This window comes from Molothrus ater, chromosome 1, assembly GCF_012460135.2.
Source record: "Molothrus ater isolate BHLD 08-10-18 breed brown headed cowbird chromosome 1, BPBGC_Mater_1.1, whole genome shotgun sequence".
NCBI classification, from domain to species: domain Eukaryota; kingdom Metazoa; phylum Chordata; class Aves; order Passeriformes; family Icteridae; genus Molothrus; species Molothrus ater.
Window position 1 is genome coordinate 70,435,186 of NC_050478.2, and position 25,970 is coordinate 70,461,155.

Sequence of the window (25,970 nt, forward strand, 5' to 3'; positions counted from 1 at the left end):
TTTAAATTCTAACAGGTTTAGATTACATATCAATAAAAAAGGTGGCAAGAAGGCATGTTGCTAATAGTTTTCTTAGCATTTTTGCTGGTTGGAAATCTCAACAACCTTAAACTAAAAAAATTAGAAAAATGAGCAAAAAATGCAATGTGATTAGAAGTCAGCAATTTAATATTAAGGGTTGGACAATTTTCTCTCACAGTCTTTTTCAGGAAGCTGAAAGAACAGGAGAGAATGAATGTGATGTGCCTATATACATGTGGTGAGACAAGGGATGGTAAGGGGCATTCTGAGATTATTCTGGATTTGTATTAAATTTTTTTAAACTCCAACAGTCATTGAAATTTGAAATTAAGGTTATGAAATAGCATTGCAGTACAAATGCAGGTTTCCCAGTGAGGAAGGAGAGAAAAAGAGAGCATACAGATTTCTACAAGTTTGGTTTTTTTCTTTTCAGGGTTCTTTTTCCTCTCTGTGAGAGTCAAAAGAATGAACTGAATTTCCCTTGTAGTCAGCATTTGACACAGGGCTAGATGATGGCCTGTGTGCAGAGAGCTTTTATGACTCCGCCTTACTTTTAAACAACAAAGCCAGAAGAGCAGATTTGATAAAAGGGAGCAAAATTCTGTTCTTTCTTTTCTGTTTAGGACTGTCTCGTTAGGACAAGAGAAAGAAGCAGTAGAGGGCTGTTCTTTGGTGGCTCAGGATAGTTTCTGTTTGCTGCCTTCTTTGAGGGCGGTTGGGTGGAAGGAAAAGAACAGGCACTTCAGTACAGGTGGCTACATGGCTTAAGGTTGAGATTTTAGCACCGCAGTTCACATTTTTTCCATTGAACAGTGAACCTTGGTTGCTGTCTGAGAGCAAGTAATTATTCATTCTAGAGGAGAGCAGAATCTACCAAAAAAAAGGATGCTCTTGGACTTGTTGTGTCTGATGAAAAAGTAGAAAGGGTGGTCAACCCTAAATTTCAGAACATGGCTAACATGTGCACTTGTTAGTTCTATAATGACAGCAGTAGCAGCAGCTGCCTCAGTGCCCTTCTCATCAACTGCAACAAAAGACTTGTGGAAAACCTTGGAGATCATCACTCTCTCCTTCTCTGTCATTCCACTGAAATCAGCATTGCTGCTGAAGGCACTGCGCATTCCCATCCTGATCAGATTATCACTGAGGTCATATCTCTCTTCCATTTTGAATTTAGGTAGGTACAGGTCCACAAGAGTCTCAGTCATCTTCTTGGAGTCAGTCCATTCGGACAGCTTCTCATATGTCAGTTCTCTTTCCAGCTATCATTTAAGAAAGAGAAGGAATTTGGATTTTGCAGGGAAAAACAATTCATTAACTATGAATTAATCAATTTTATGGCAATGTAATGAATCAAACATTTTAAATAGTAAATGTAACATTTAGCTGAAAGCATGAAAGAAATTGGTTTTATTAATGATCAGAGACAAGGTGTGCCACAAGTATTTGAGTCTTACTGCTGCAAAGTTTTGAGCAGTGCCCTTTCCAAATTCATAGCAAAAGAGAGATAGGAAGGGCGTTCAACAGCTGCCATCCCCCATGGTACTTCTTTCCTCTCTTTAAATTCAGTCCTGATGTGACTAAAATTGCTGTGTGGCAGCAATTGGTCCAGTTTGGTCCAGTTCTATAAAAACAGGTGTTAAAATTATTGCATATATTTCCTTGACAGCTTTGAAACAAAGTGCTTCTAGTCTTTCACTGCCACTCTGTATCCTGGGCACTATGCCACCAGGGTTCAGCTCAAAACAAATGTAGGAAAGCAATGAATGGTATAGACTCCAAGAATTTAACAATCTTGTAATTATAGTAACTACAGTAGCAGATCTCATTATTGTAGCAAATGCAGTCTCACCAATATTCTAGTTTTTTATCGAGCAGGCAAACGGTGGGAGGGGAGAAGGGGAAAAAGAGTGAGAACAATATGGAAATAGACTTCTAGGCCATCAAGAAAAGCTGTAATCTCAGGAAGAACCTATGACTTCGTATGTGGTGGTGTCTCTCCTGAACATGCAAGGAAGTAAGATCAACCCTTACAGATCATGTAAAATTGGGTGTCAGTCAAGGGGGCTGTTGAAGAGCTGAGCATCTGATTATGCAAAGTGTTGCCTGTCTTCAGTTCCTGCCAAACTAAGGGCCCTCAGCATGGAAGAACTTTCTTGGAATTAAAGAAGCATTAAAGAAAATTAATTCAGCTAGTGGATGAGGTCAAACAGCACGATGGCATGTCCTCAGAAAGGGAGATATTATTGTCAGCCTGCCCTTCTTTTTTTAAATGACTGAGCAGTAATACAAAATGGTTGTACCTGTTCGAGACCCGTGGTGTTGTCTTTGATGTCATCAGGAAGGAGGATGAACATACTGAGTTCACGTTTCACATATGGCAACTCAATCATTTTGAAATTCATTGTTTCCATGATGAGAACTGGAAATGTATTTCTCATGTACATCATCTTTACAGGCTTGGTCTTGTTCTGGAAAGTATTTTTTTATAAGTAAGAAATCATTGAATGGAAGGGTGATGATGTCTCAGTGCAGGGAGAGGAAATTTTATAAACTTTTAAAACAGTGATTTATCATCCATTTTCCAAAGCTTTTCTTGACTGAACAACATTGCTTATCTTGGTGTCTGTCCCAAAGCTTTTGTAGGGGGCTGAAGAGATGTTTTTCTCCCCAAAAAATGCCTAAGGAGGAAGAGAGTTAGAAATGTCTGCAAGGATTAGGGGTATGGAGCAGGTGTGGGATATGGCCTTACAACACTCTGGCAGAAAAGCAGCTGTGGTTTAAGAGGATGAGTGTTGTGCAGTTTATCAGTGATCTCTTCTCTCTGGCAATAAAAGGTAATTGCTTGGAAAAAACAGCTGATTGCTTGAGAAAAGATAACTCTAGTGTGAGAGCAAAAGAGCTCATGATGAGAGGAGTTCCTGGGAGACAGTCACATTGTCAGGAGTGTGTAACTTCTATTAACATCTGTATCCCTTCATTCAAGGAAGCAGACCATGTGTATGTGCTAACCAGAGAGCAGAAGGCAGATTTTGTGGAAGTTGCACAGAGTTCTTTAACTGTGAATTCATTAACATCTCTCCTGGGTACATGCAATTAACCTTGCTTCTAGCCTCACACAGACATGCACCAGTTCAGGGCACCCTGTTGCAGCTGTGTTTGAGCAGGAAGGATTGTGCCCAGCCTGGTTGCACAGCACAGAGGCCTGGTGCTGTACTCAACCATGATATGCCATGTAGTTACCATCCATGGAGCCTGGAGTCTCAAAATCATGTTTTTACAATTTAGTCAATTTTAGCACTGCTTTACTGCAAAGTTTTAAATGTCTGTAGTGATTTTGGAAGAAGTAGCTGTTACCTGGAGCTCACTAACATTTACCTGAGCACATCCTAATGTTTCAGTGAGCTGAGAACTGACAGATTTTGCTGCAACCAGCTTTTCACAGGGTCTAGTTACCACAGGGCTACCTAAAACACTTATGAAATGGAAAGATTTCAGCAATAGATGTTGTGACCAGGTTGTTTACAGTAAGAAGGAGGAACTTACCTTGCTCAGTCGGAAGGGTTGCAGCTCTGTATCTTCTGCCTTAAATTTCACTTCCCATTCTGCCTTGAAGTAAACAGCATTTATCAGGATCAGCTTGGTGGAGTTTGTCACATCTCGTGGACCCAGCAAATTCTTGATTTTGCCTTTTGAAAGCACAAGAGTCAGGTTTCATTCCAGCATAGCACAGTGTGGACATTTTGATCAGTTTTTCTCTCAGTTCAGCTTCTTAGTAAAAAGTCCATGCCACAATGCCCTGCTCCCTAAAATGCTCCCCTGAGATAAATCAGTGCAATTTTTTACACTCTCCAAAGCTGTTTCCTGACCTGTCCTCCTGGCTGACAGGGCTTTACTCCTTCTTCCAAAGCTGTCTCAGCTTCATGGCAAGCAGCTAGAAGCAGAAAGCCTCACTGACTGGTTACACCAGGTAGAAGGAGGAGCCCCTCTGCCCAGTGCAGGGTGGTCCAGCAAGGCAGGCATCCCCCCCTGCCCTGGAGCACTCTGGTAGGCAGAGGTGTTTCTCCCCTCTGTCTGCTCTGCCAGTGGTGCAGCACCAGGGCATGTTTGTGCCAGCAGACCAGCTGCTTCAGAGCACTGTGGAGTCAATGGGAATCTCCTCAGGGAACTCAATGAGGTCCACATCAGGTGTTTGGAGCTGCTCAAGTGTGCTGCTCTTTGTCTGTCCTCCCACCATATCTCTGCTCACTGCCCACATCCACTTTGGAAGGCATGACCTGGCTGCTGCAGTAGCACCTGGGGAAGCAAGGGCACCTGCCCAAGGGAAATGGCAGCCTGACTTTGTGGGAGAGCAAAGATGTTGGGGTTGAGCCCAGCTTACCCTCAGTTTGTTTTTCAACCCAAGTGTTGATTTCCTTTCCTGACTGTTCTGGTGCTGTCTTAAAGTTAACCTTCTGTGGCTCTGCTTTGTAGTAGTTCTTACTGAGCTGTATGTATGTCTGAAAAATAAAAAATAGTGAGCAAAAAAGTTCTGTACTAGAGAAATATGCTATTTTTAGCCCCAAAAGGAAGTTATTAGCTCTTATACTTGATAGATTATTGGACCTAGAGGACTGCAGGATCTTGCTTGTTACTCTGTGCTGGACGGTGGTTTAACAATTAAGAAATAAGCAAAGAACAGAAGTTTCACATCTTTTGTTCCAAGATTTATCTGGAGAAGTGAGGAAGGCTGCATGCATCCTATGGATGTGCTTATTTAATTTCTCATTTACAATTTTATATATTGGGGGTTCCAATACTAAAGGCACATTTCATGTAAAGGATTGTAGGGATCTACAATACAGTCAAGGGCAATGCATCCTTAAATTCTGTGAGCAGACTGACTGGTATTTTCCAGTTAAGGTTATCACTGGAGTCCAGAGCTCCTATTTGCAGTATTAAAGGTCAGCTTCCAAACTGTTCCATTAATGGCAAGTAATTAAAAAGAGAAATATTTTTGCACTTTTTCTTCCTCTTCCCTGAGTTTTAACTTACAGGCAATAATAGGAAGGTTTTTTCCACGTAAATGCGGTTGGCACTTTTCAGGGAGTAGGTGCTTCTGGGTTTGTTGATGGCAGTCAGGAGCTTCTGGAAGCTAGAATGAATATCTGCAGTTTGTTTGTTCTCAGGATCCTTGGAAAAAGAAAGCAAACATTCAGCAATTTAATTTTTGCATCAAGCCTTCAAAACATCCTAAGCAATGCATATAGGAGAGGGATTTAGGTTCCTCTTCCTTTTTATTTTCCCAAGTTTACCATCACTGCAAATTTGCAGAGCTCTGTTCGTGACTGGATTAACTGAATTGTCATATAACAGACCATCCAGACTATCCCAGTGACTCACTCATCCTTTCAGCTTCTGAGAGTCTGAGTGAGTGAAAGGAACTGAACATCATCCTGTTGTGAAGTATGGCTGGGGTTTGTACTTTAAAGAGGAGTGCAGACAATAAAGGCTGGACTCCTAAAACTGTATCAGGACATTTTGATTCTGCAGGTTCTTTATAATGGAATTTCAGTTCAAATAGATACCAATTTTCTTCTCTTTGGTCTCCCCCGAGAAGGTCTGGCCACAGAAGAATAAGCTTCAGCTCCTGCTCCCACAGTGAAATGAAGGACCTGCAAGCAGAATTTTCAAAGATAAGAAATAGGCATGAAGGGCCTTGTGAGACTTAAAGTCAAATGGGGATCAAATGGTTGTCATGTTTCTCTCCTTGTGATAACTCACTGTGCTATCTGCTGCTTAGGTGACTAATCAAAGGGCTGCTGAAGCTGTACTGACAGTAAATCCCATGGAATAACAATGAGTAGCACCATACCCTTCCCAGACCACCAACACTGTGCTCTTATCTACATGCTGCAAGGCAGAACTCCATTCCACAGCTGTTTCTCCCAACAGCAGGAATGTGTTTGTGCAAATCCAAATGGTTCTCCCCACAATAATAGTGCAAAAGTAACCTACCTCTGCCATCTCAGTTGCTGTAGTTCCTTTTGCTCCGAGGTATGTCAGAGCCAGAGCAGATGATATGCTCCAAGGGGAGAAGAAAATGTTCTTTCCCTTGTTGTTCTCATTCAGCTTGTTGAAAAGATCAACAGTAAAGTTGCCAACTGATGTGGAGACCACTTCCATTTTTACAACCTGGAAAGAGGCAACAAACAGAATTGTACTCTTGAATGTTTAAATTTTTGTACATATTTCTATACATTTGTATACATTTTTGTACACATTAATGAGAAATGTTGCATGTGCAAAGCAATCCATTTAAGCCACTAAAACTAATAGCATAGTTGTATGTTTATCTTCCACACACATACTGGTTGCCACGTGTTAGGAGCACCAATTTCTTTTAGGTTTTTTCCCGCTACAGCTGCAGTTTTCTTTGTGATTCTTTCTGCCTTTGATTTCCAAAGATGTGCAGATTTATAACCTCTGTATTTCTTTCCTTTTTTGTTCTTAACTAATGATTTGTGAAAGCAACATTCACAGGGGAAATTATATGCATTTTTAGTACATTGGTTCACATTTTAGTACATTATTTGAGTTTCCCACTACTACATTTGGATCTGTATAGAATTGACAGCTGATACTGCAAAAGGATTTAGGCATAATTTTTAGGCTCATTTGCTTTTCCTGGCCAGCGACCTATTCTGAGTAGTTTCATGAACAGCAAAGCTGTTGTTTCCATTTAGACTTACACAGTTTATTCATTCTGTGTACCTACCACCCCTTCTGAATGTTCCAGCAATTTTTTTCCCCCAGAAACTGCCAGATGCCTTGAGGTTATGAGTGCTCTAGGCTTTAAGATATCTGCCCAGTAATAGCTGCCTCATGTAATTTACCATTTAAAAAAACAGAAATGCTTATATTATTCTCATTGTCTTATCTATGGAATGGAGCAACAAAAATTGTGGGGCAATCTCTGAAGTCTGCAGATATTTATGAAGTGATTGGTTTCCAGACAACTGCATTCTTTCTAGTAGTCAGTATACCCTCAGGACCATGTCTGTACCAGAGTGATTTTCTTTCCTTGGAGAACACAACCAAGAGAGCATCAGGATGGGAATTTCTGTTTTCAGCTAATGAATACTCCTCTGAGTCTCTGGCCTGATAATGTGCAGTGCTGTGCCTTCACCTGAAGTACAGAATTCTTTTATCAAAATGAAGATTTTACTTGTAATGCAGTTGCTGCCCTAAGAAAACTTTCCTGCTTGTGAATAATTCTGCCCCAAATTAGCAGTTTTCCATAGGCTTACAGCATTATTTTCTCTAATGGTTGACATTTAGAAAAACACCAGGCAAGAATAATGCATTACAACACAGGTGTATTATCATTTATCCATACAGTCACACATGGCACAGATTGCATTTAAAAACACCATAAAACTTCCTTAAATTGATTTAAATATTTACCTTTAATCCCGTGAGAGAGAAGACTTAGCTCTTGTCCTCAGTCAGGTTCTGCATTTGTGTGTTAAGCAATTTTTAAATTAGGGAACACAGTACTGCTTGCCCCTCCCTTTCCTTTTTATCTACATCCACATTGTGTCCACCTACCCAAAGTTCCTTTCTACCACATCCCCAAAACATCTTACAAAGTTTTGGCCTTTTTGTTGACTTGGTCACTTTTCAGATTTAGAGATTTCAAAAGGACAATGGAATAAAATCTCAAGTCTGTTGTTGCACCAAAATAGCCTATGGACAGGATAGCAAAGCAAGTTGCTGATTCCAAAGGTTTTCTGGTGTTGTGGAGATAACTGCTGTGTTGTTTTAAATAAGTGAATTTTAAAAAGGTTACACAATACTTTGTTTTGGTTTCTGGATTTAAGCAGATATTGAGAGTCGGATTCTCCGCTCTGTGACTCCTGAGTTTCAAATGCAGTACCTCAGCATAAAACACCAAGTTTAGTGATTGAATTGGACACTGGGAGTCCAGCTTCAGACTGAAGATTATTAGGAACACAGACAGACACAAAGCTGTGAAGGAGGGCAAGGGATGGAGAACCCCACTGGTTGGTGAAGAAATCTCATTGCAGTCATGGCTGGGAATCATTTGAGACAAACACTGCAAAACCCTGAGTTGCTGCACAATAAGGAAGAGGGCAAGAATTGAAACAACCCTGCTGGGAGGGCTCAAGCAAAGACGGAGACGCAAGAGAGGTAAACATGGCACAAGAGCTGTCATTTTGAAGTCCCAGAAGAGACACAGTGATGGAAGAAGAACAAGGTGGTAACAACTCTAGAGGGTAGCGGAAGGAGCAGGAAAGGAAGGAAATTGTACTGTTTGCTAAGCATTTTACTGCAAGCCTGATTACAGGAATACAGTGGGTCAAGAATTCTAAAAAATGTCAAAAATCAGTGTTGTGCAAGGCAGTGAAGAAATGCCAGAAATTAAACAAGTGCTAGTTTTAGTATGGTGAGTACGTTCCCCACAAATCTGGATAGGAGAAAAGTCAACTGAATGGTTAGGTGGTGAGAAAGCCCAAGCCAGGAGACTCCCAAGTCCCAGAGATATATGTGCGAGCAATATAGTTGCCTTTGCTAGTCAAGATGCAAGGAAGCCATACATGGTGAGAAAGGGAGATTGCAAGGCAGAGTGGTTTTGACAAGAGAGAAAAAAAGAATCACAGATATTAACTGAAAGGGGCATCCAGAGATCAACCTCCTGCTTGGAGCAGGGCCATGAGTAGATAAGGTTAGCCATAGCCCTTCCAAGGATGAAGATCCCACAACATTTCCAGCACTGCTCTTCACCCCGGGAAAAAGTTGTTCCCTAATGTACAACTCACTTTTCATATGTTGTGGCCACTGCCACTCAGTAATGATATGGCACTGCCAAAAGGACATCAACTGTGTCATCTTTGCAACCATGCTTAAAATAGTGAAGGAGGGAGAAAAGGTGACTCATATTTCCATTGACTTTAAAGGCCTGAGTGAGTCTGTGTCCATGTTGTCATAGTTTTGTTTCTCCTTGGCCTTCCAGGTGTGACTTTTCTGTCTTTATTCCCAAGGCATATCAGGAAGTGCTTAGAGGCTTATCCATGGGGACATGCTGCTCTTCCATGAGGTGAAGGAGGGCATGGCAGAATTGGACTGAATGCACAGGGATCCAGTGTCATGTTTCACAGCTGAGACAGGCAGAAGGCATTTCTCTTGGGGCTCTATAGGGATAAAGTACGTGCTTCATAACACTTTTCCTATGTTCCTTCCCATTTGGGAAGCAGAGCCAGAAGGGACCCTGGGAGCAGCTGACCACTTGAATGAAAAGAGAAAGGATGCAGGGACAGTCAGCAGTCTCTGCCGGGAAAAGGGAGTTTCTGCTGTTTCAAGAAAATGTGTTTGTAGTAAGATAGCTGTTGGTGTGTGCAAGTCCTTAAGAAACCTGGTCCTTTGCTGTCTGTTGTGAATTCATATAGTCAGGAGCATTCCCTGCAAACATGCATGATTGATCAGGGCACTCTCTTAGGAGAAAGAGCAGTGACAGGAGTAAATATGACCTGGGAGATTCACATTCATCTTCCAGAAAGCACTTATGGCCATTAGTATTACTTGTATTAGCTGTAGACTTGGTTCTCCTATTTTTTCTTGTCTCAAACCAGTGAATAAGTGGCAAATTAAAATGAGAGCAAAGCAGCACACTGCTAGGCTGGGCATAGTGTTGTAAGGGTGAAAGTTTACAAAGGAGAAGGTTGTGAGGCACATGTGTTTTATTTTCCTAGTTCTATTGTGCTGTTAAATATTTTCCAGTTGCTGTGGCATAGAGATTAGAAAGTACATGTGTTAACCACTTTTCGAGCAAAAAAAGAAGCACCACTATCAGGAACAAAGGTGATTTTGCAGGTTTATTTCATTGCCAGTTCTGCCAGGTTGCAGTTTTTTACCAGAGTTGGTAAAAAACTGACAAGAATGTGGGTGAGTAGCCTGCTTTGGGGATCAGCATAAGCTGAAACCAATGGAGATGCAGCAGCATTCTGCAAGATTTTCCTGGGTTTTTGTCTTCTTAGGTATCAAAACTTTAAAATTACTGGTCGAGCTCAACTCAGTCTGTTCTGAATTGTCAAAGTTCAGGTTCAGAAAGTGCTAAAAAGACACAGTAATGTTCTTCTTTGCACAGTTGGGTACTTAGTGTGTAGTGCTAGCATTTTGGGGGTTTTTGGCCAGGAAAACGAGCCAGAGGCATAAATTTGAGGTTATTTTTCATAAATACTCTCTTCTAACATTGAGAGGTTTGTCAACAGTACAGGAAAATTAAGAAGTGCACAGGCTATTGAGAGGTTCTTTGTGGTGTGTATTTAGTTCATTTTTGTTGTTGCAATAACCTGTTTAGTAATCGAGCTTCTAGGGGGAAGAAAACCTTCCCAAGAAGAGGATAGTCTTGGTCTTGTTGTGCCTGATAAAGAAAAGGAAAGGGTGATCTGCCAAAAAGATAATAGTAGCACCAAGACTTCGCGATGCCAGTGTTGACGCACTGGCAGCTGCTGCCTCTGTGCCTTCTTCATTGACTTCCAGGTAACACTTGTGGAAAACTTGTGACAAAAACAGATCACCAGTCTTGGACATTGCTGTGAAATCAGCTTGACCTTCTGTGAAGGCATCTTGTATCCCCATCCTGCTCAAAGTAGATTTGAGGTCATATTTCTCTTCTAACGTGAACCTGGGCAGATAAACTTCCATGTTCATTTTTTCCATTAGTTCTGGATTTGTCCATGCAGACAAGTTTTCAAAAGTCAATTCTCTTTCTAGCTGCAGTAAGTAAAAAAAAAATCAGAAAATTAAAATATGTTCCAAAACGTGTGCTCTACAGGCTACTTCTTCTCTTAAATGGAGAACTTTTCAAGAGGTTGTAAGAGTACAAGAAAAACAGTAATGAAACAGCAGTTTGGAGACATGTTGTTCTAAAGGAGAATGTTGTTCTATGATATATCAATGCAATATTTGAAATGCTCTCAGTAACTGTCAGGGAATATAGCAGAGCTATGATAGTCTGGCTGTTCTTCTGTTCCCAGGACTGTCTTCCCCACATTTTAGAATTCACTGAAAAGAGCTTTCTCCTGCCCCCCACACAACACTTTAAAAATTAAAATTTCTTAAGGGTTTGTTATCCAAAGGCAGAATCAGGCTTTTTACAGAAGGTGGCAGTATCCATACGCATTAGTTCCGGACATCCTGGAACATAACAGAGGCTGCCCAATTTTTGGTGGGTTTTTTCCAGAATGAAATCATATCTGTCTGAATTGGTGTGGACAGTGGATCTCAGCAGGGCTGGTTTTGTGTACTCATTTTTGTTCTTCTGGAAAAGAGGTAATCTTACGGGGTTTGGGTTACCTGTTTCCGGGACTTACGAACTTTAGTAAGCACAGACATGCTGGCTTCCAAGACTAAGAAATCTAGTCTGAGCGTCAAGAGCTTCAAGCTCACAGTACTGGACCAGATTTTGGATTTGCTTTACCTTCAGCCTCATCAGTATCCTCCTTCCTAGAACCATGACTACAGCCTGGTCTTTTACCTCACACATGCATTAAGTAAGAAGATAATGACACACTTACTTTTTCACAGCAATTATGTTCTCAATTTTTTTACCTTTTGTAAGCCGGAGATGTCACTCGGTAGCAGGATGAACATGCTGAGGTCATTATTGACGTATGGAAGCTCAAGAACATCAGCCTGAACTGATTCTATGTAGTTTAAGTTAAATTTATCCCTCAGGTACATCATGGGCACTGGTTTAGTTGTATGCTGCAACAAATCAAATGGAATGTTTTACATTTATACTCTGAACAGTAAAAGACTAAGTTAAAGTAGCACAGTTTACTCTACAAACTGCCCAATGTGTCTGAGACATCCTAATGGGTAGGACACAGAACACAGGATCTTCAGAGGATCCCTGCAAGGCACTGGGAGGCATGGCATGCTATCTGAGATGTCTCAGATGACACCAATTGTAGGAAACTGTATGCCACTCTGATTTGCTGAATGGTTAAAAGTGAACATGTAAAGAACTAACCCATACAGTTTTGTTCTCTTCTATTTTTTCCTACCTTTGGAGAATGGAAGCTTTTTTGAAGTCAGCTTCTGATAATTTGCTAGTGCCTCAGGGCCTGGTATGTGTGTACAGTTTTAGTGTTGAAAGTGGTGAAATAAATATACTGAATGCACTGTATGCTTTAAATGAAATAACTATACTGCCACATGGATTTAAAGGGTGACAGGATTTCTTCCTCCCCCTCCTCTCCCCCCATCTTTTTCAAGTTTTTCCACCTTCATTGTAGGAAATAGGGCAGTATATTGCCATACCATGTTTATTCTGAAAGGCCTTTGCCTGGTAGCTGCAGCTTCAAACTTTGTTGCCCAGTTTCCTTTGAAGTAGAGTGCATTTATCAGGACTAGGCTGGTGAGTGAATCTACGGATCCAGGAGGCAGCAGATTCTGGATTTTACCTAGAGAAAACAGAGGGACATTCACATATCTGTGCAGTTTCACTGTTTCAGTCTAAGAGCTGGCACAGTTTCTGGGGATATAAACCAGGGAAATTTTAAGTGCTGCCATAGCACTCATCTAGCTTGAGATTCTTTGCAAATATGTAGTTACTGAGGTAACCATGATTTGCAAAGAATGAGACATATTCCTCACACACTGAGATGGAGGACACTAATTTTAGTAAGGGCTTGTTGGTAGATGAGTAATTTAGAAAAAGTCTGATTTACCTTTCTGAGGTGAATTGTTTACCTGCCATGGGCCCCTTGGGCACAGTGAAGCCAAAATGACTCCTTTTTGATTTGGAGAGGAGAGGCTGGAACTCACCTTCAGTCTGTTGTTCAACACTGGAATTGATGTCTCTCCTGACTGCATCTGCTGCTCCCACAAAGTCGACTGATTGTGGCTCTGCACCGTAATATCTCTTGGCTAAAAATAAGTATTCCTGCAGGGCAATAGAGACACCTAACTTAGGTTTGCTGCCTGCCAATATGAGTACTATTACAGCCAGAGATGAAAATTACATGGGCACAAGCACAGTGTTTTCTCAAAGGAACAAAGTTTTTAGTTCCTTTCTCGAACAAATTTTTTAGTGGAAACAGTTTAAACATTCTCATCTAACTACATCTACAAACCACTCTGAAATTAGATACACATTCCAAAAAACTAAAATTTTAGTGTCCAAAGTCTAAGGAAAAGTGTCATAGAAAATGTTAATGTTAAGGATAATAACATAATTTGCAAATGTAGCAAAAATATTTAAAGTATATAGCTTATGTTGCCATAGGTTGATCATGAAGATTAAATGACACTGCATAATCTAAATAAAAGTATTACCTTGCTGAAAGGCAATGATTTTTCTCCATATAGCTGGTTGACACTTTTAAGTAGGTAGCTTCTACTGGGTTGGTTGATTTCAAAGCTGAGTGCTTTAAATCCAGTATGGATATTATCTGATTTGCCAATCTCTGTCTTGGAGAAATAGAAATAAAAAGGACATTATTCATCTGTTGTGTAAAAATCCTGGTTTTTTTCCTTCACACAGATCCAAGTAAAGTAATTCTCCTTGGGTGATCTGTTACCTATATTACAACAGAAGAGGTGCTCTAAACTGGACATCAAATAAAAGAATAATTTTAAAGTATTAGAAGTTGCAGGTGTGGTATAGACACACATAGACACTCAGTGTGTGGGTATCTTGGAATGTAAGTGTTAAGAGCCTGAATTATGTAAAATATTTAAGGGTTTATAAGTGGATATTGTGAAACTTTGGATATCCAGAAAACAAAAGTCAGAGAGTAATTCTTAAACAATGTGTGAGACTTGGCTCTATCACTCCCTTAATTTATGAAAGTAGTGTTACATGGAAGGTTTGCCCCTAAATTTCTTAATGTCTCTCATAATGGTTTGGCGTTTTTTTTATATTTCAGTAATTGCAGTAAATTCTCTATATTGAAGTGACAGGATTAAATGAATGTGGGTTCAGAGTCTCCAATGAGCTCAAGGAATAAGCTGTGAGTTAGTAAATTTAAAATCTGTACCTGTGCTGTATTCATCTCATCATTTTATCAGAATTAGAGGCACAAACAGACCCTTAAATCTCCAGAGTGTTAGAACCCATAGCACTACCCATAGGGCTACCCACAGCACTCTGTAATTCTTACAGTGAGGGCAAGTGTTACTCGTGAGGAGCAATCCCTTTCCTGTTCATGCCATGCAAATGAGATGTTGACATAACCCCTAAAATAAATCTTCCCACCATGGGATTTGGCTGTGGGATGCAGATCCATTCATCAAAACTAGCAACAGTTGGGGTTTTGTGGGAAGATTGCAGGGAAACAGCTCAACCCCCTAGAGAATAAGGATGACGGGAAAGAGCAGGGAGAAGAATTTGATATCACCATCTTTGAATTGTAAACTAGGAAAAAGCCTTTTCTGACTCAGAGGGATTACATTTGCTCTTCTGTATTGTTCTGCTATGTTAAATCACATACAAATTGAGACAAAATGCCTGCCAGTATGGCAAAGGCTTATCTCAGGAATAAAATTATTCCCATTTGTCTTAGATTTATTGCAGGCAACTGGTCTACTTTGGAAAATCCCAACACGTAAATTTATACTGTTAACTTCTCAACTGAAATGAAGGCAAATTTCTGAAACATATCAAGAATAGGTAGCCTGGAAAAGTTAGTGTTCTGGTTTTCTTTGTCTTGATGCTGCAATCAAATGTGTGGAAGAACATTTCTTTTCTTGGGATTAGCTCTCTGCGGTAAGAACTGTGCTAGCTTTTGAATAGTAATAGTTTGAGAAAGAAATCTGTCCTCAGAGCTAAAGGAAAAAGATCAGAAGATCTATTGATCATCAAATGTTAAATTTTGCAAATTTGAGGTTAGATTATGCAATTCTGTGTAAAAGGGGGAAGCATGCAATAAGCGTTGCATTAGTTGAAGGTATCACACAATGCTGCACCAATTAATTTTGTATACTGAATCTGAGGAAAGCAAACATAAGCAAACACAAATGTGGAAGGAAAATACAGGAGAAAATGTGGCTATGCCCTTAGCTTGATAACCAGTTTGGGTGAGATACCTTCTGGAAACATGCACGTCGATTTGATAGACTCTCTTCTGTTCTGGCATAGACCTGCATTCTTATGGTTGTGGTGACATTTTTGGCTTCTTCAGCTTTGTTGAAGTGAAGTACCTGTAGTGGAAAAAGCAATAAGAAATGCAACAATAGAAAACTTGCTGTTTCAGTGAATTTTTCAGTGACATCAAAGGGACTAGTAATGATGACAGTCAAGCTCAGATTTTATTCTTGTGTCCAGTCCTTACTGAATATGAAATCTTTGTCTAGGTCTCAATGCCCATGTGTACAAAATAGCTTGTGCAAACTAAGCTGAGGGCTGCAGGGCGAAACTCTTAGGTACCTGGCCTTTGTTGAGGAATCTGCCTGCTTTGAGTTATGCCCTGATGGAGTCTACCAAAGGAGAAGTCTTAATGGAGCTCTGCTATGTGTCAAAAAGCCTGAAAAGTGTACAGGCAGTTCCATGCCTTAAATCCCTTTCTCTGGACTTGTTCACCTTAACCAGGCTACATAGGGGTGCAAACAACCTTGGAACACTTTTCAAAAGAGCTGAGTCTTTTGTTTTGTTTTGTTTTGTTTTCCCTTCATCCTAACAGAAGATCACTCTTTTTTTACCCTGCTGGGTCTTTATTGTCCTATAAATCGGGAGTTAGATCACTGCAGGTGGGACAACTTCTGCCACAGCAGAAGCAAACTCACAAGCCTCCCTTCCTCCAACAGAAGCTAGGTACCTGCATTAGGTGTTTAACAACAAAGCATTGGGACTGTTCTCACTGTCCTCTGATGACGCTATAAGCTTTGAACAAGTGTGACTTGGCATTTCAGTACGTAATTTTGCCTGTAAAATACATACTCCAAAGAAAGGATAGTAGTCTCAACATAGTTTTTCTCTAACCTTGTAGATGTGGATTTATGTTTAGCAAAGTGTAAAACTTGAAATAACTATAGAGAAAACTCTTTTCCTCTGTTTCAACACAGCAAATTTCTGGCATGGAGGACATTACTCCAAGAGATCAACCCTTTCAGACAGCTACTTTTGAAGCCCAGACTCACCTTTGCCATCTCGTCTGCAGTGTTACCTTTGGCTCCCAAATAAACAGTAGCCAGGGCAGATGAAATGCTCCAAGGAGAGAACAATATATTCTTGTCACCATCTTCCTGCAATTGCTGTTTGAAAAAGTCAAGAGCAAAGCTTGTGTTTGCTTTATTCAGTGTATCCATTGTCCTGAAGCTGCACAGAAAGACAGAAAAGATGCTATTAATGAACCACTAACTGTGATTGCTATTTTTTTAGAAGCTCCTCTTCACTGTTTGAACTTTTTTGTGATTAAAAAGCTTTCTAAAATTGCTTATATAAAGAGTGAGGAGCATTAACTATTATAAAGTCACGCAAAGTTTAGCATGTCCATGTTTCACTGATGGCAACAGCTATCATTTTTAGGGATGAACCAGCCTCTAACTGTGTTTCATATTTGTTCACCAGGAAATTTATTGCACTGCCCTTTACAGCATCTTGGAGTGATAGTTGATAGCAAATTTTGATTTTTTGATTACTCAGCAAACCTAGGCTAGAGACCACCGAGAAAGTGTCTCTTAGGACAAATTTTATGCTTCAATTTGTTTAAGAGTCTTTTGATGCCCATCTCTGTAGTGAACAAATACTCTGGTAACAGGAGCAGTCAAACTATTCCTTTAGGTCAAGACAAAACTCTCCTTCACTCCTACACTTGAGCAAGCACTGCCCCAACTATTGCATGCTAAGCATCCTGAATTACCTTTATGACTTTTAAAAATGTCTTGAAACCCTGTCTTACAGCACTAGCCCAGATCCTAGCTTCCCAGTTCTTCTGCAATAGAAGCTTTCTATATTCAGCAGACCACAAAGGCTACTATTTGTTATTTGCCTTGCAGGTTAGCTGAGGGTTCTAGTCAGAGACTAAGAGCTATTTTGGTTGGTATAGGATGACATTAGAATAAAAGATAGTTTGTGACCCTAATAGCTTGCAAACCAGGAGCCAAACTGGTACTTCTAAGCACTAAAGAGTACAAGAACAAATTACCTGACTTAGGCAAACACAATGGTTCTAAGGATGCTGTGATATATATGCTAGTCAGTGAGCTCTAGAAATTATAGAACTCTGAACAATAAGTTGTCTTCTGTATATTTTTAAGACTCATCTTCTAGGCTATGCCCGTGCAATCCCAAGTTAATTACTTTTCCCAAGCATTAGTTGTTTCCAGTTCAGATACCCGCTTCCTTTTTTCCTATTCGTCAACAAAGCAACATCAGACAAGAATAAGTAAAATAAATAGTATCTAGAAGTCATTACAGTACCTTGTTTTGTGTGGGAAGAAAGACTGCTGCTCTGGGTGTCTCCAAGGTTTCTGCAGTTGACAGGAAGGGTAGGATGAATTTATAGTGTGCCTGGCCAGTTCTGCAAAGGTTCTTATGACTCATGACTCTGCAATGAGATTTGCCCTATAGGCCACATCCCTGTGGAAGAACTGAATCACCTCAGAGTAGGATGTGAAGTGTTGGTAAGAATGATACCATAGAAGAATTTTACAAAAGTGACTGCTTAAGTATTTCTATAAACACTTTTGTGGCAACAGGCTAGTAACAACTTGAACCCACACTACTTTGAACAATCTTTCCTTTGTGGTTTGGAGAGTTTAAAAAAAGGCAGTCACTGACCTACTTATTTTATGGTTTGTATTACAGAATTTATCTCTGAGAAACAGACAGACAAAAAAAGAAAGGGACCTCTTATGTGTGAGTTTTTCTACTGCCTGCTTCCTTCTGAGAAAGTATTTGTCATTCCTGGTGGGTTTCTCTTTTGGAAAAAGGGTTTTGTTAGTTTTGGAGGATTCTAAGACTGTACAGCCAGGGAAACTCTGTAACTGTGAGATAGGGAAGGTTAAAACTTAGGCACTGGACCCTGACTTGTATTAGCAGTGGGCAACATCCCTTGAACTTAGTGTGGGTCTTAGATTAGACTTCTATTTCTCCACCCAGTCTGGAAGCTGTTTGGCCCATGTAGCACATCGGAGATCTATTCCTTATTTTCCATTCCAGCGATTAATATTCTGTCAAATCTTCTTTTTCTTCTTTCCTGGGCTACTAAAATACCTCCTTCCCTGATTTTCCTTGCAATCATTCTTCTGTAGTCCTTCCTGTATCTGTTCGTCCCCACTCTGACTCCTAACTGAAACACCCTTTAAAATCCTACCTTGCCCTTTATTTCATTTTTTCTCTCTTCACTGTTGATACCTCCACCTTGAAAACCTGAGTAGGAATTGGATACTTCCCCAACACTGAGCAGGATTCACTCACAAAGTCTGTTTCCTCAGCATAAAATGCCTTCGGAGAGCTTTCTTCTGATCTTCTGTCTGTGAGCATACATTCAACGTGGATTTATGTTGTAGGGTAGAGGTTTGCATGAAGGATCTCATAATGAGGAATGAACCATGGAAATACCTACAAAATTTGGTGCGGGGCATAGGAGGGATCCCTTGACAATAGTAACACTTCTGTATCAATGTAACTTGGGAATTGAAAGCTTTGCTAAAGTTGTTTTCCTACCTGTGAGGAGCCACATTACTTTAATTGGATGGTGTTCTCCTGCCCCTCAGATATTTTGAAATGGTAGCTAGGCAAAAGGGGCATGTTTCAGTGTGAGTTGTAATTTGATGTACCTGTTACGTTTTGCAGAGAGCAGCATAGTGTAGGAGAGGTGTTCACTGCAGAACTAATTGCTCCCATAGCGCCTGGGAAAGTTGTAATCTGTTTACATTGGCCTTAAATGGTTTCCAAAGCATAAATGATTTGAGTAATCTTTGCAAATTTAGCCCTGTTGTTGAAGAGTGATAGATATCTTGAAAAGACTTCATCCCTTAAAGCAATTGGTGTGGATTTTCTGCTTATAAAGTGGGGATGAACTTAATTTGCTAACTAGTGCTACTGCTTGCTGCCTTACAAGAAGTGACTGAGGTGTTCTGTTTACACAGAAATGCTGGGTTAGGCTGAATGAGAGGTTTGTGCTTTTGCACAAGGTTTTACAGCTACCTTTTTAGAACACCTCTTAGTGGTTAGGACATAAAAATAAGAAAAACATACTGAGTAACTAAAATTATACTCATCTCAGAAGACAAAATATGCTTTATCAACATGATGGGTTGATAATATTTTCTAATATCCATTTAAATTAGCATCACTGGAGGACACAACTCACTGTGGGATCCTACTGCTGACTCAGTAACGGCAGTGCTCCCACTCCTTACTAAGTCAACACAGCAGCACACTAGGAGACTTATATTTGTGTTAGTAGTGTCCTTCCTGTGGGAAGTAAACTTGTGTTCCCTCTCACTGCAGTCATTCATGCTTCCATTTGGTTAGGGCAAATATTGGCAGGATACCAGCACCCTGGCCAGCTGCATAAAAGCATTTTGTTTTCCTCCAGTTTCACTGTAACTTTGCACACGTCATTTTGACTACACAGTGTCTGGCTCAGTTCATGCCTGGGTTCAGGAGTAGGTGATATGTTTGATGTCTGAACAGAACATTATAAAGTGCTCTATGAAGTTTCTTAAGGGTCTTGAGAAAAAGATTTGCTGTCACAGAAAAGTGGTAGCTTCTGCTCTCACACTGTATTTTTAGGATGCAACTTTCCATGGGTGGTTTTCATGTCCATTGGTAGCTTATTTTTACTATCAACTCTGTATAGCTCTTGGAAATCTGATTTAATTCACAACTAATGTGTTGTATAGACTAATGTGTTCAGGTAGATCAAAAGAAAAAGTGGTTTTGAAGGAAAGCTCTTCAGTTTTTCTGACATCCTCAAGTGTTTTTTACAATTACAAGCACTATTTATTTACTTGGCAGGGAAGAATTTCTGATACACCCAGCAGAGCACTCTATTCAAGTTTCCGACTCAGACAGAGTTGGCCAGATTTTAAACATGAAAGGATTTAAAATACCTCCAAACCTTTAAAAAGACTTTAGGAGATACAAGAAGCATAGGGAAGAAAAGAGTTTTGAAATCTGCTAATATTTTAATCCCTTTTTACGTGTGATTTTGTTGTTGTTTTAAATCTCTGTGTAATTTATTTAAAAACTGTAAGGAGGACAGGGGCACAGGAATTGAGAAAATACTAAGAGTGATAAGGGCTCTACTCTGCATTTGTATGGCCTCCCCTTGAATACTGTGTGCAGTTTTGGACACCACAATATAAAAAAGACATTGAGTTATTGGAGAGTGTCCAAAGAAGGGCCATGAGGATGATGAAGGGCCTTGAGGGAAAGCCATATGAGGAATGGCTGAGGTCACTTGTTCTGTTCAGCCTGGAGAAGAGGAGACTCAGGGGTGACCTCATTGTGGTCTTCAGCATCCTCTGGAGGGGAAGTGGAGGGATAAGAACTGATCTGTTCACTCTCATGACCAGAGGATGATTGGGCACTGGAACACGATCCCCAGGGAAATGGTCACAGCACTGAGCCTGTCTGAATTCAAAGAGCATTTGGACAACACTCGCAGGGAACATTGTGTGGCTCTTGAGGCATCCTTTGCAGGTTGGACTCAATGATCCTCATGGGTCTCTTGTACCTCAGCATATGATTCTATGACTAGAAACATAACATTTTCTGTGCTAAGGAGGGCTTTTTCCTGGTTGATAACCCTGTCATAGTGTAACTGAGAGCATGGCATGAGCTGTACCTAACATTGTCAACTGAAAAAAAACCTATATGCATCACCCAGACTGATTATAACAGATTTTGGGCTGTGCTGTAAAGGATTTTTATGCGTGATGGTGTCAACCTGAAATCTCATATAATTTTTAAGTTAAAGAGATATTAGTTCTTTGAGTGTCCTTTTTCCTTTTAAAGCTTTGGTCGATAATACACGTGTCTTTATTTTGAAACAAAGTAGATAGTGATCTGTTCTGCACCTCCTACAAGTAAATTTGCAAGCCTTCCCTTGCCAAGCAATCCTTGCTGACATACTCTAACACTATGTAAAACCTTATGAGTTCCCAAAGGGTGTGGTGAGGTTCCTGTATAAATATTATTGAGGCATTTTGTTCCACACCTGCAGAGGCAAAGGTGTGGTAAAATTTGACAGTTCCAGCAGAATTCCTCTTACTTCAGTATTACTTCTACATGCTTTAGCTTAGGCACTGTAATTAATAAAGGCAATGTTTGTCCTGAGAAATTCTGCTTTGGTAAGAATCACAGCACTTCTGATAAAGGACTGGTTTGTATATCTGAAAAGGGGTGGTTTATCTGTGAATGAATATGCATACTGTTTCCACACATGCAAGGGTGCAGTTTTCCTTTGAATGACTCAGGTGGTGAGCATTTTAAAAGTATCACAGGTCACGGATGACACCAAAAATATGAAAAGTGGCCTGAATTTCTCAGCCATGATACACAGTTCTGCATTATGAGTCATGATGTATGTGTGGCTTGTGTGCTCTTTGGCTGAAACTTGTCATTTTTCCAAAGAAATCTCTCAAAGGGTGGAACTGTATGTCAGCTGCACAACTACTCTATCAGAAAGCTGATCCCATCTTCCCCTTCCAGTGCTATCGTGAAGGATGTGCCACATTATGAGGTGAAGGATGTGAATATCAAGTCAGTGTATCTTCAACATGCATTTCTAAACAGGTGCCCATCCTAAACAGGAGCCTTGTACTTAGGTGTCAGAGCAGAATATAGAGGAAATACTCTCTTTTAAGAAAGCCATTTAGATATTTGCTCTGTTTTTCATACAGTTTGATTGCAAGTATTCTTGCTTGGTGGAAAGACGCAGATTTTCCCAAGGCAGTTGGTCTTTTCAGAAGTTTCACCAGGAGAATTTTCCCAATAATCACTCAAGGAGATGTACAGAAAATCTTTGCTATTCATTGATCTGCTTGGCACTTGCTGTCCCTTCATAGTTTCATGCTTTTTAGGCTAATCTTGGAACTGATATAAACTACCTGCTTAAGTGTACATACAGCAGCATTAATGCTTTGTCCTGGAAGAGGGAGACCCAAAAAATGGGGACTTGGACTGGAATTCCCCTTTTGGATTGACAAGAACCTTGTCTAAGGTGTAGTGTCATAAGCATCACTTGAACATATCTCATCAATGCCTTTGCCATTTCATTTTTCCATCTCTCACATTCCCTGCCTGTTGCACAAAGGATCTAAATCTCTTGAGACCTGACATCCTTTGCATGGTTCAAGTTAGCAGGCTTTTCACAGCCAAGGCGAAACTAATGACCTGATACATGACAATATAAGATGATCTCATGTTCGTTTCTGCTCTCAGGTAAAATTAGATGGAAAGCTTTCATTTTGTTCCTCAAACTTTTGTGAGAGTGGCAAAGTGTGAACTTGCAGGGTATTGCACTGAGGACCTTCTTTTAAACTATCCTGATGAACATCTGCTCTTTACCAAAGCATTTCCAAACTCTTTTGATTCAACTGTAAGGAGATCTTCATGACTCTATTATCTTTTGTACTGATATCTGTGGCTGTTTTAGCTCTTTGAAAGCCAAAAGCACAACTCTCTCTGTGTAGTTTAAATCTAGTGCAGTAGTCCCTTTCAGTTGCTTTAGACTTTTCTTTCTTCTTGGTGTATCACCCTTACTTTTCTTTGGCCTAATCTTCCTTAATATCCTTTATCTTTTTTAATATCTTTTGCTTCTGTGGTTGCTAATTCCTTGTCTGGGAACATAGACCAACACATAGGTCAAGACCAATTTGAATTCAGTGGACCGTTGGCAAGATCAGGCTAGGGAAAGTTACCAGAAGACGTGTAAGGAAGGCAGAGCAATGGCTCCCTGTTTGTAGATGGAGGAAGGGGCTCTCCCCCCACCTCATGCAGATGCAGCTTGGCCTCTGTAGCTGACACAGCATCATTTCACAGCAGATGGTCCCTCCAGGCCCCACAGTAGGAGGGGTAAACTGTCCTCCCACTTTCTTCCTCTCCCTGATATTGCTCCTCTTAGAATCAAGCCTTGACTCCAGCCCTGCCCTCTTCCCTCACTGCCCACAGAAGTAGAGATTGCTGAAGGGCAAGGAGGAAAAAGGAGGGCATGGTAAGGGTGGGGATAGTCAGCACCTTGGGAAAAGATGGTTAATGAACCACATCCAAGGGAAATGAGGCAGAATGAAATAGAAAAGAAGGAAGAGGAATTGCTCCTGCATACAGCCCTGTGAAGTTCAATGATTCCTCCTCTGCCCCCTTTGATCTGTAATTCCATTCCTTACAAAAGCACATCTGGCACCTCACTATTCTCCCACTCCTTATTGGTGTCTTATCAGTGCCACTAAACTGGAATTTTATCTGCGTGACTAAGAAGTCAGCCCTCCTTGTAAGGATCTGCTCACCTCTAGAAACATTTTCCTGTTCTCTGAAGGTGCCACTAATAGAAATTCATTGTTTGCCTGCTGTGGAATGCTATTGCTAGCATTTAAAAAAGTAGGAAAGTGATGAATGAGTTAAAAAATAAGAGCATAAAATTAGTTTGGATTTTTTTTCCTGGGAGTAGCATGCAATTTGAGACTGTTTGTTCCCTTTACAAGACAGCTGGACTATATGGTATTAAACTCTTTTTCTTGGGAACTTCAATACTGTAACAATATGGAAATAGAGGCCAGGTGCAAACAATATCCCAGTGATATTGCCAAATAATAAAATGAAGATAAAGTATAAGTAATGCTTCTGGAATAAAAATGCATAACATGAAGCTATCTATTATTTCACTTCTGTTCCTAGTCGTTGTTAGGAGCAATGGAATTTTCTAGGAATTTCCTGTTCACATGGTTCACTAAACACTCCTTGGGATTTTCAGAGGTATTCTGCATTGTCTCCAAGAGGTTTAAAAGTAAGGGAAGATAATGAGAGCTTTGCAGACTGGACATGGGAGAATCAAAATGAAGGAACTGGTGGGGCTCATTTTCACATGTGGCCAACTCCCATTTGGTGAGAGAAAACTAAGCTGGCTAGATAGTCTACACTACTTCTACATTAGTAATATTTGGATTTATGTTTAAAATTAAATTAGTCCTAGCACTGCAGATTCCCCAAATTTAAAGATATGCAACATTTGACTGGGAAGGGCCCTGATGTGTTTCTGGAGTTAGGACCAGGTGACTGTCAGCTGCCCATTCCAGCACAAGTTAGTCTCTAATTCTGTGAACTTCAGGAGACCAATTTTTGCAAATAACTGACTTTGTTCGACCAAACAATATTACTTGCTTTTTTATGTATTAGAACAGTTAGTACTGGAATAAACAGTAAGGCCTCAGGGTCAAATTCTGTCATCTCTGTGGAATTACCTTCCCATTGTAAGACCACAAGAAAGCAAGCGAGTGTGGTCTTGTATCGACACAACTCACTAATCTTTTGAATGCACGCTTGAAATTACAAATATATGTGGGGTGTGGTGGTAGAGCAATAAAAGCCTCTAATGACAGATCCTAAAGCTGTATGAACCTTCTTCCATACTTGTGCTGAAAGACATTTTGTGGATAAACAAGAGAATAATCCACCTGTACTTCATGACACAGCAGAAAGCTGAAGTCTCTAGGACATGATGCTACTATTTTGCTTTGAGGATGGTGAGATGAAGCTGTAGCCTCATTTGGTGGCACAAAGGAGAGGATTTATTCCATGCTGAGTGGTGGACGTTTGATATCTGGCACATAGCTTGGGGCTAGATCCAGGCATATTCCTCTAGGGGCCAGTACTTTGGGTGCCTGTTATTGCAGAATCTGCAGTACCTCAGATGTGGAAGGCTATCTTCAAGCATTCAAACTAATATTTCTCTATCTGGGATCTGAGGACTCCGGCATCCATTCCTTAAGGGGGACATGATTTGCCAAATTCCAAAACGATTTCTGCAAACAGGTCTGGGAACACATGGGGTTTTTTTCTTTTAAGGAAGTGACTACTGAGGACAAGAATATGACTGCTTGTTGCTGTGCTGGCAGCTGAAGTCAACAGAAATCACGAGGTAGCACTGAAAATATCTGTCCACATACAGGAGCAGATGGACTTCTTTGTGTCTTCTGTTTGTGAAGAAGTATGCTTTAATTGATAAAAACTTGAACAGACTGGAAATACTGCAGTTTTAGAAAAAAATTTGCTGAAATTTAAGTGTCCTTGGGAATTTAGGTGCCCTATTTCCATGACCAGATCAACAGAAACTCTAGGATCATAGTAAACACACTATTAGCTCTCTTGCAGTAAGTTTCCCCATTGTTATCTCTTGATCAGCAATCAGCTCTGATAAAAGAAAGTGGAGGAATATATTTGAACTATTTACATACCAGTGAAGGTGTTGTCATGTTATCTTTGTTCTTTCCCAAGGTCATCCTTGTTACCAGCAAGTCATGTCCCCGAGGTCCTGCCAAAGTATGTGTTATTTTGGAGGATGGGGCAGGGAAATCCAAAGCAAGTAGAACAAGTAAATATTGTGTGGTAGAACTGAAAAAGTATTCCACCACAGTTCTCCCAGTACTGGTGCTATGCTGTATATACTGGAATCAGGAAAGAGCATAGCCTTCTTCTAGTAACTGCACCCCCAAAATTTTTCCATTTCACTCTCCTGGTGCTTTTTTGTGACAGTTCCTCACAGTTCTGTTTCCTTTCTTGCTTCAGTGTCAAAGAGATGAATAATTAATTCCAGAGAAAAACTATAACTCACCATAGACATTCCATCTCCTAGCATGATTATTCTCTTTAGCTTCTGAATAAAAGCCCATAAAGCTTTGTAAACACACCATAAAGATAAGTTAAAAACTCCTTCCTATTTCCCATTCCCCTGTATTCTCTGAGGCAATGCTTTGTCTCAGTGGCATGTAGA

At 40.3% G+C, this 25,970-nt stretch overlaps 2 protein-coding genes across 2 annotated transcripts; both read right to left on the minus strand.

The window, feature by feature from the left end:
• Positions 1 to 703: 703 nt before the first annotated feature.
• Positions 704 to 6,186, minus strand: LOC118694819 (heterochromatin-associated protein MENT-like). The gene is made up of 7 exons (XM_054515032.1): positions 6,019 to 6,186; positions 5,589 to 5,675; positions 5,056 to 5,193; positions 4,403 to 4,520; positions 3,568 to 3,710; positions 2,325 to 2,492; positions 704 to 1,283 (listed from the first exon to the last, which is right to left on the minus strand). Exons 1-7 carry the CDS (start codon positions 6,184 to 6,186, stop codon positions 870 to 872), a joined length of 1,236 nt encoding a protein of 411 aa, XP_054371007.1. The 3' UTR covers positions 704 to 869.
• A 4,206-nt stretch (positions 6,187 to 10,392) lies between these two features.
• LOC118701507 (serpin B10-like) lies at positions 10,393 to 16,335 on the minus strand. The gene is made up of 7 exons (XM_036406157.1): positions 16,168 to 16,335; positions 15,118 to 15,231; positions 13,366 to 13,500; positions 12,856 to 12,973; positions 12,349 to 12,491; positions 11,635 to 11,790; positions 10,393 to 10,797 (listed from the first exon to the last, which is right to left on the minus strand). Exons 1-7 carry the CDS (start codon positions 16,333 to 16,335, stop codon positions 10,393 to 10,395), a joined length of 1,239 nt encoding a protein of 412 aa, XP_036262050.1.
• Positions 16,336 to 25,970: the final 9,635 nt, after the last annotated feature.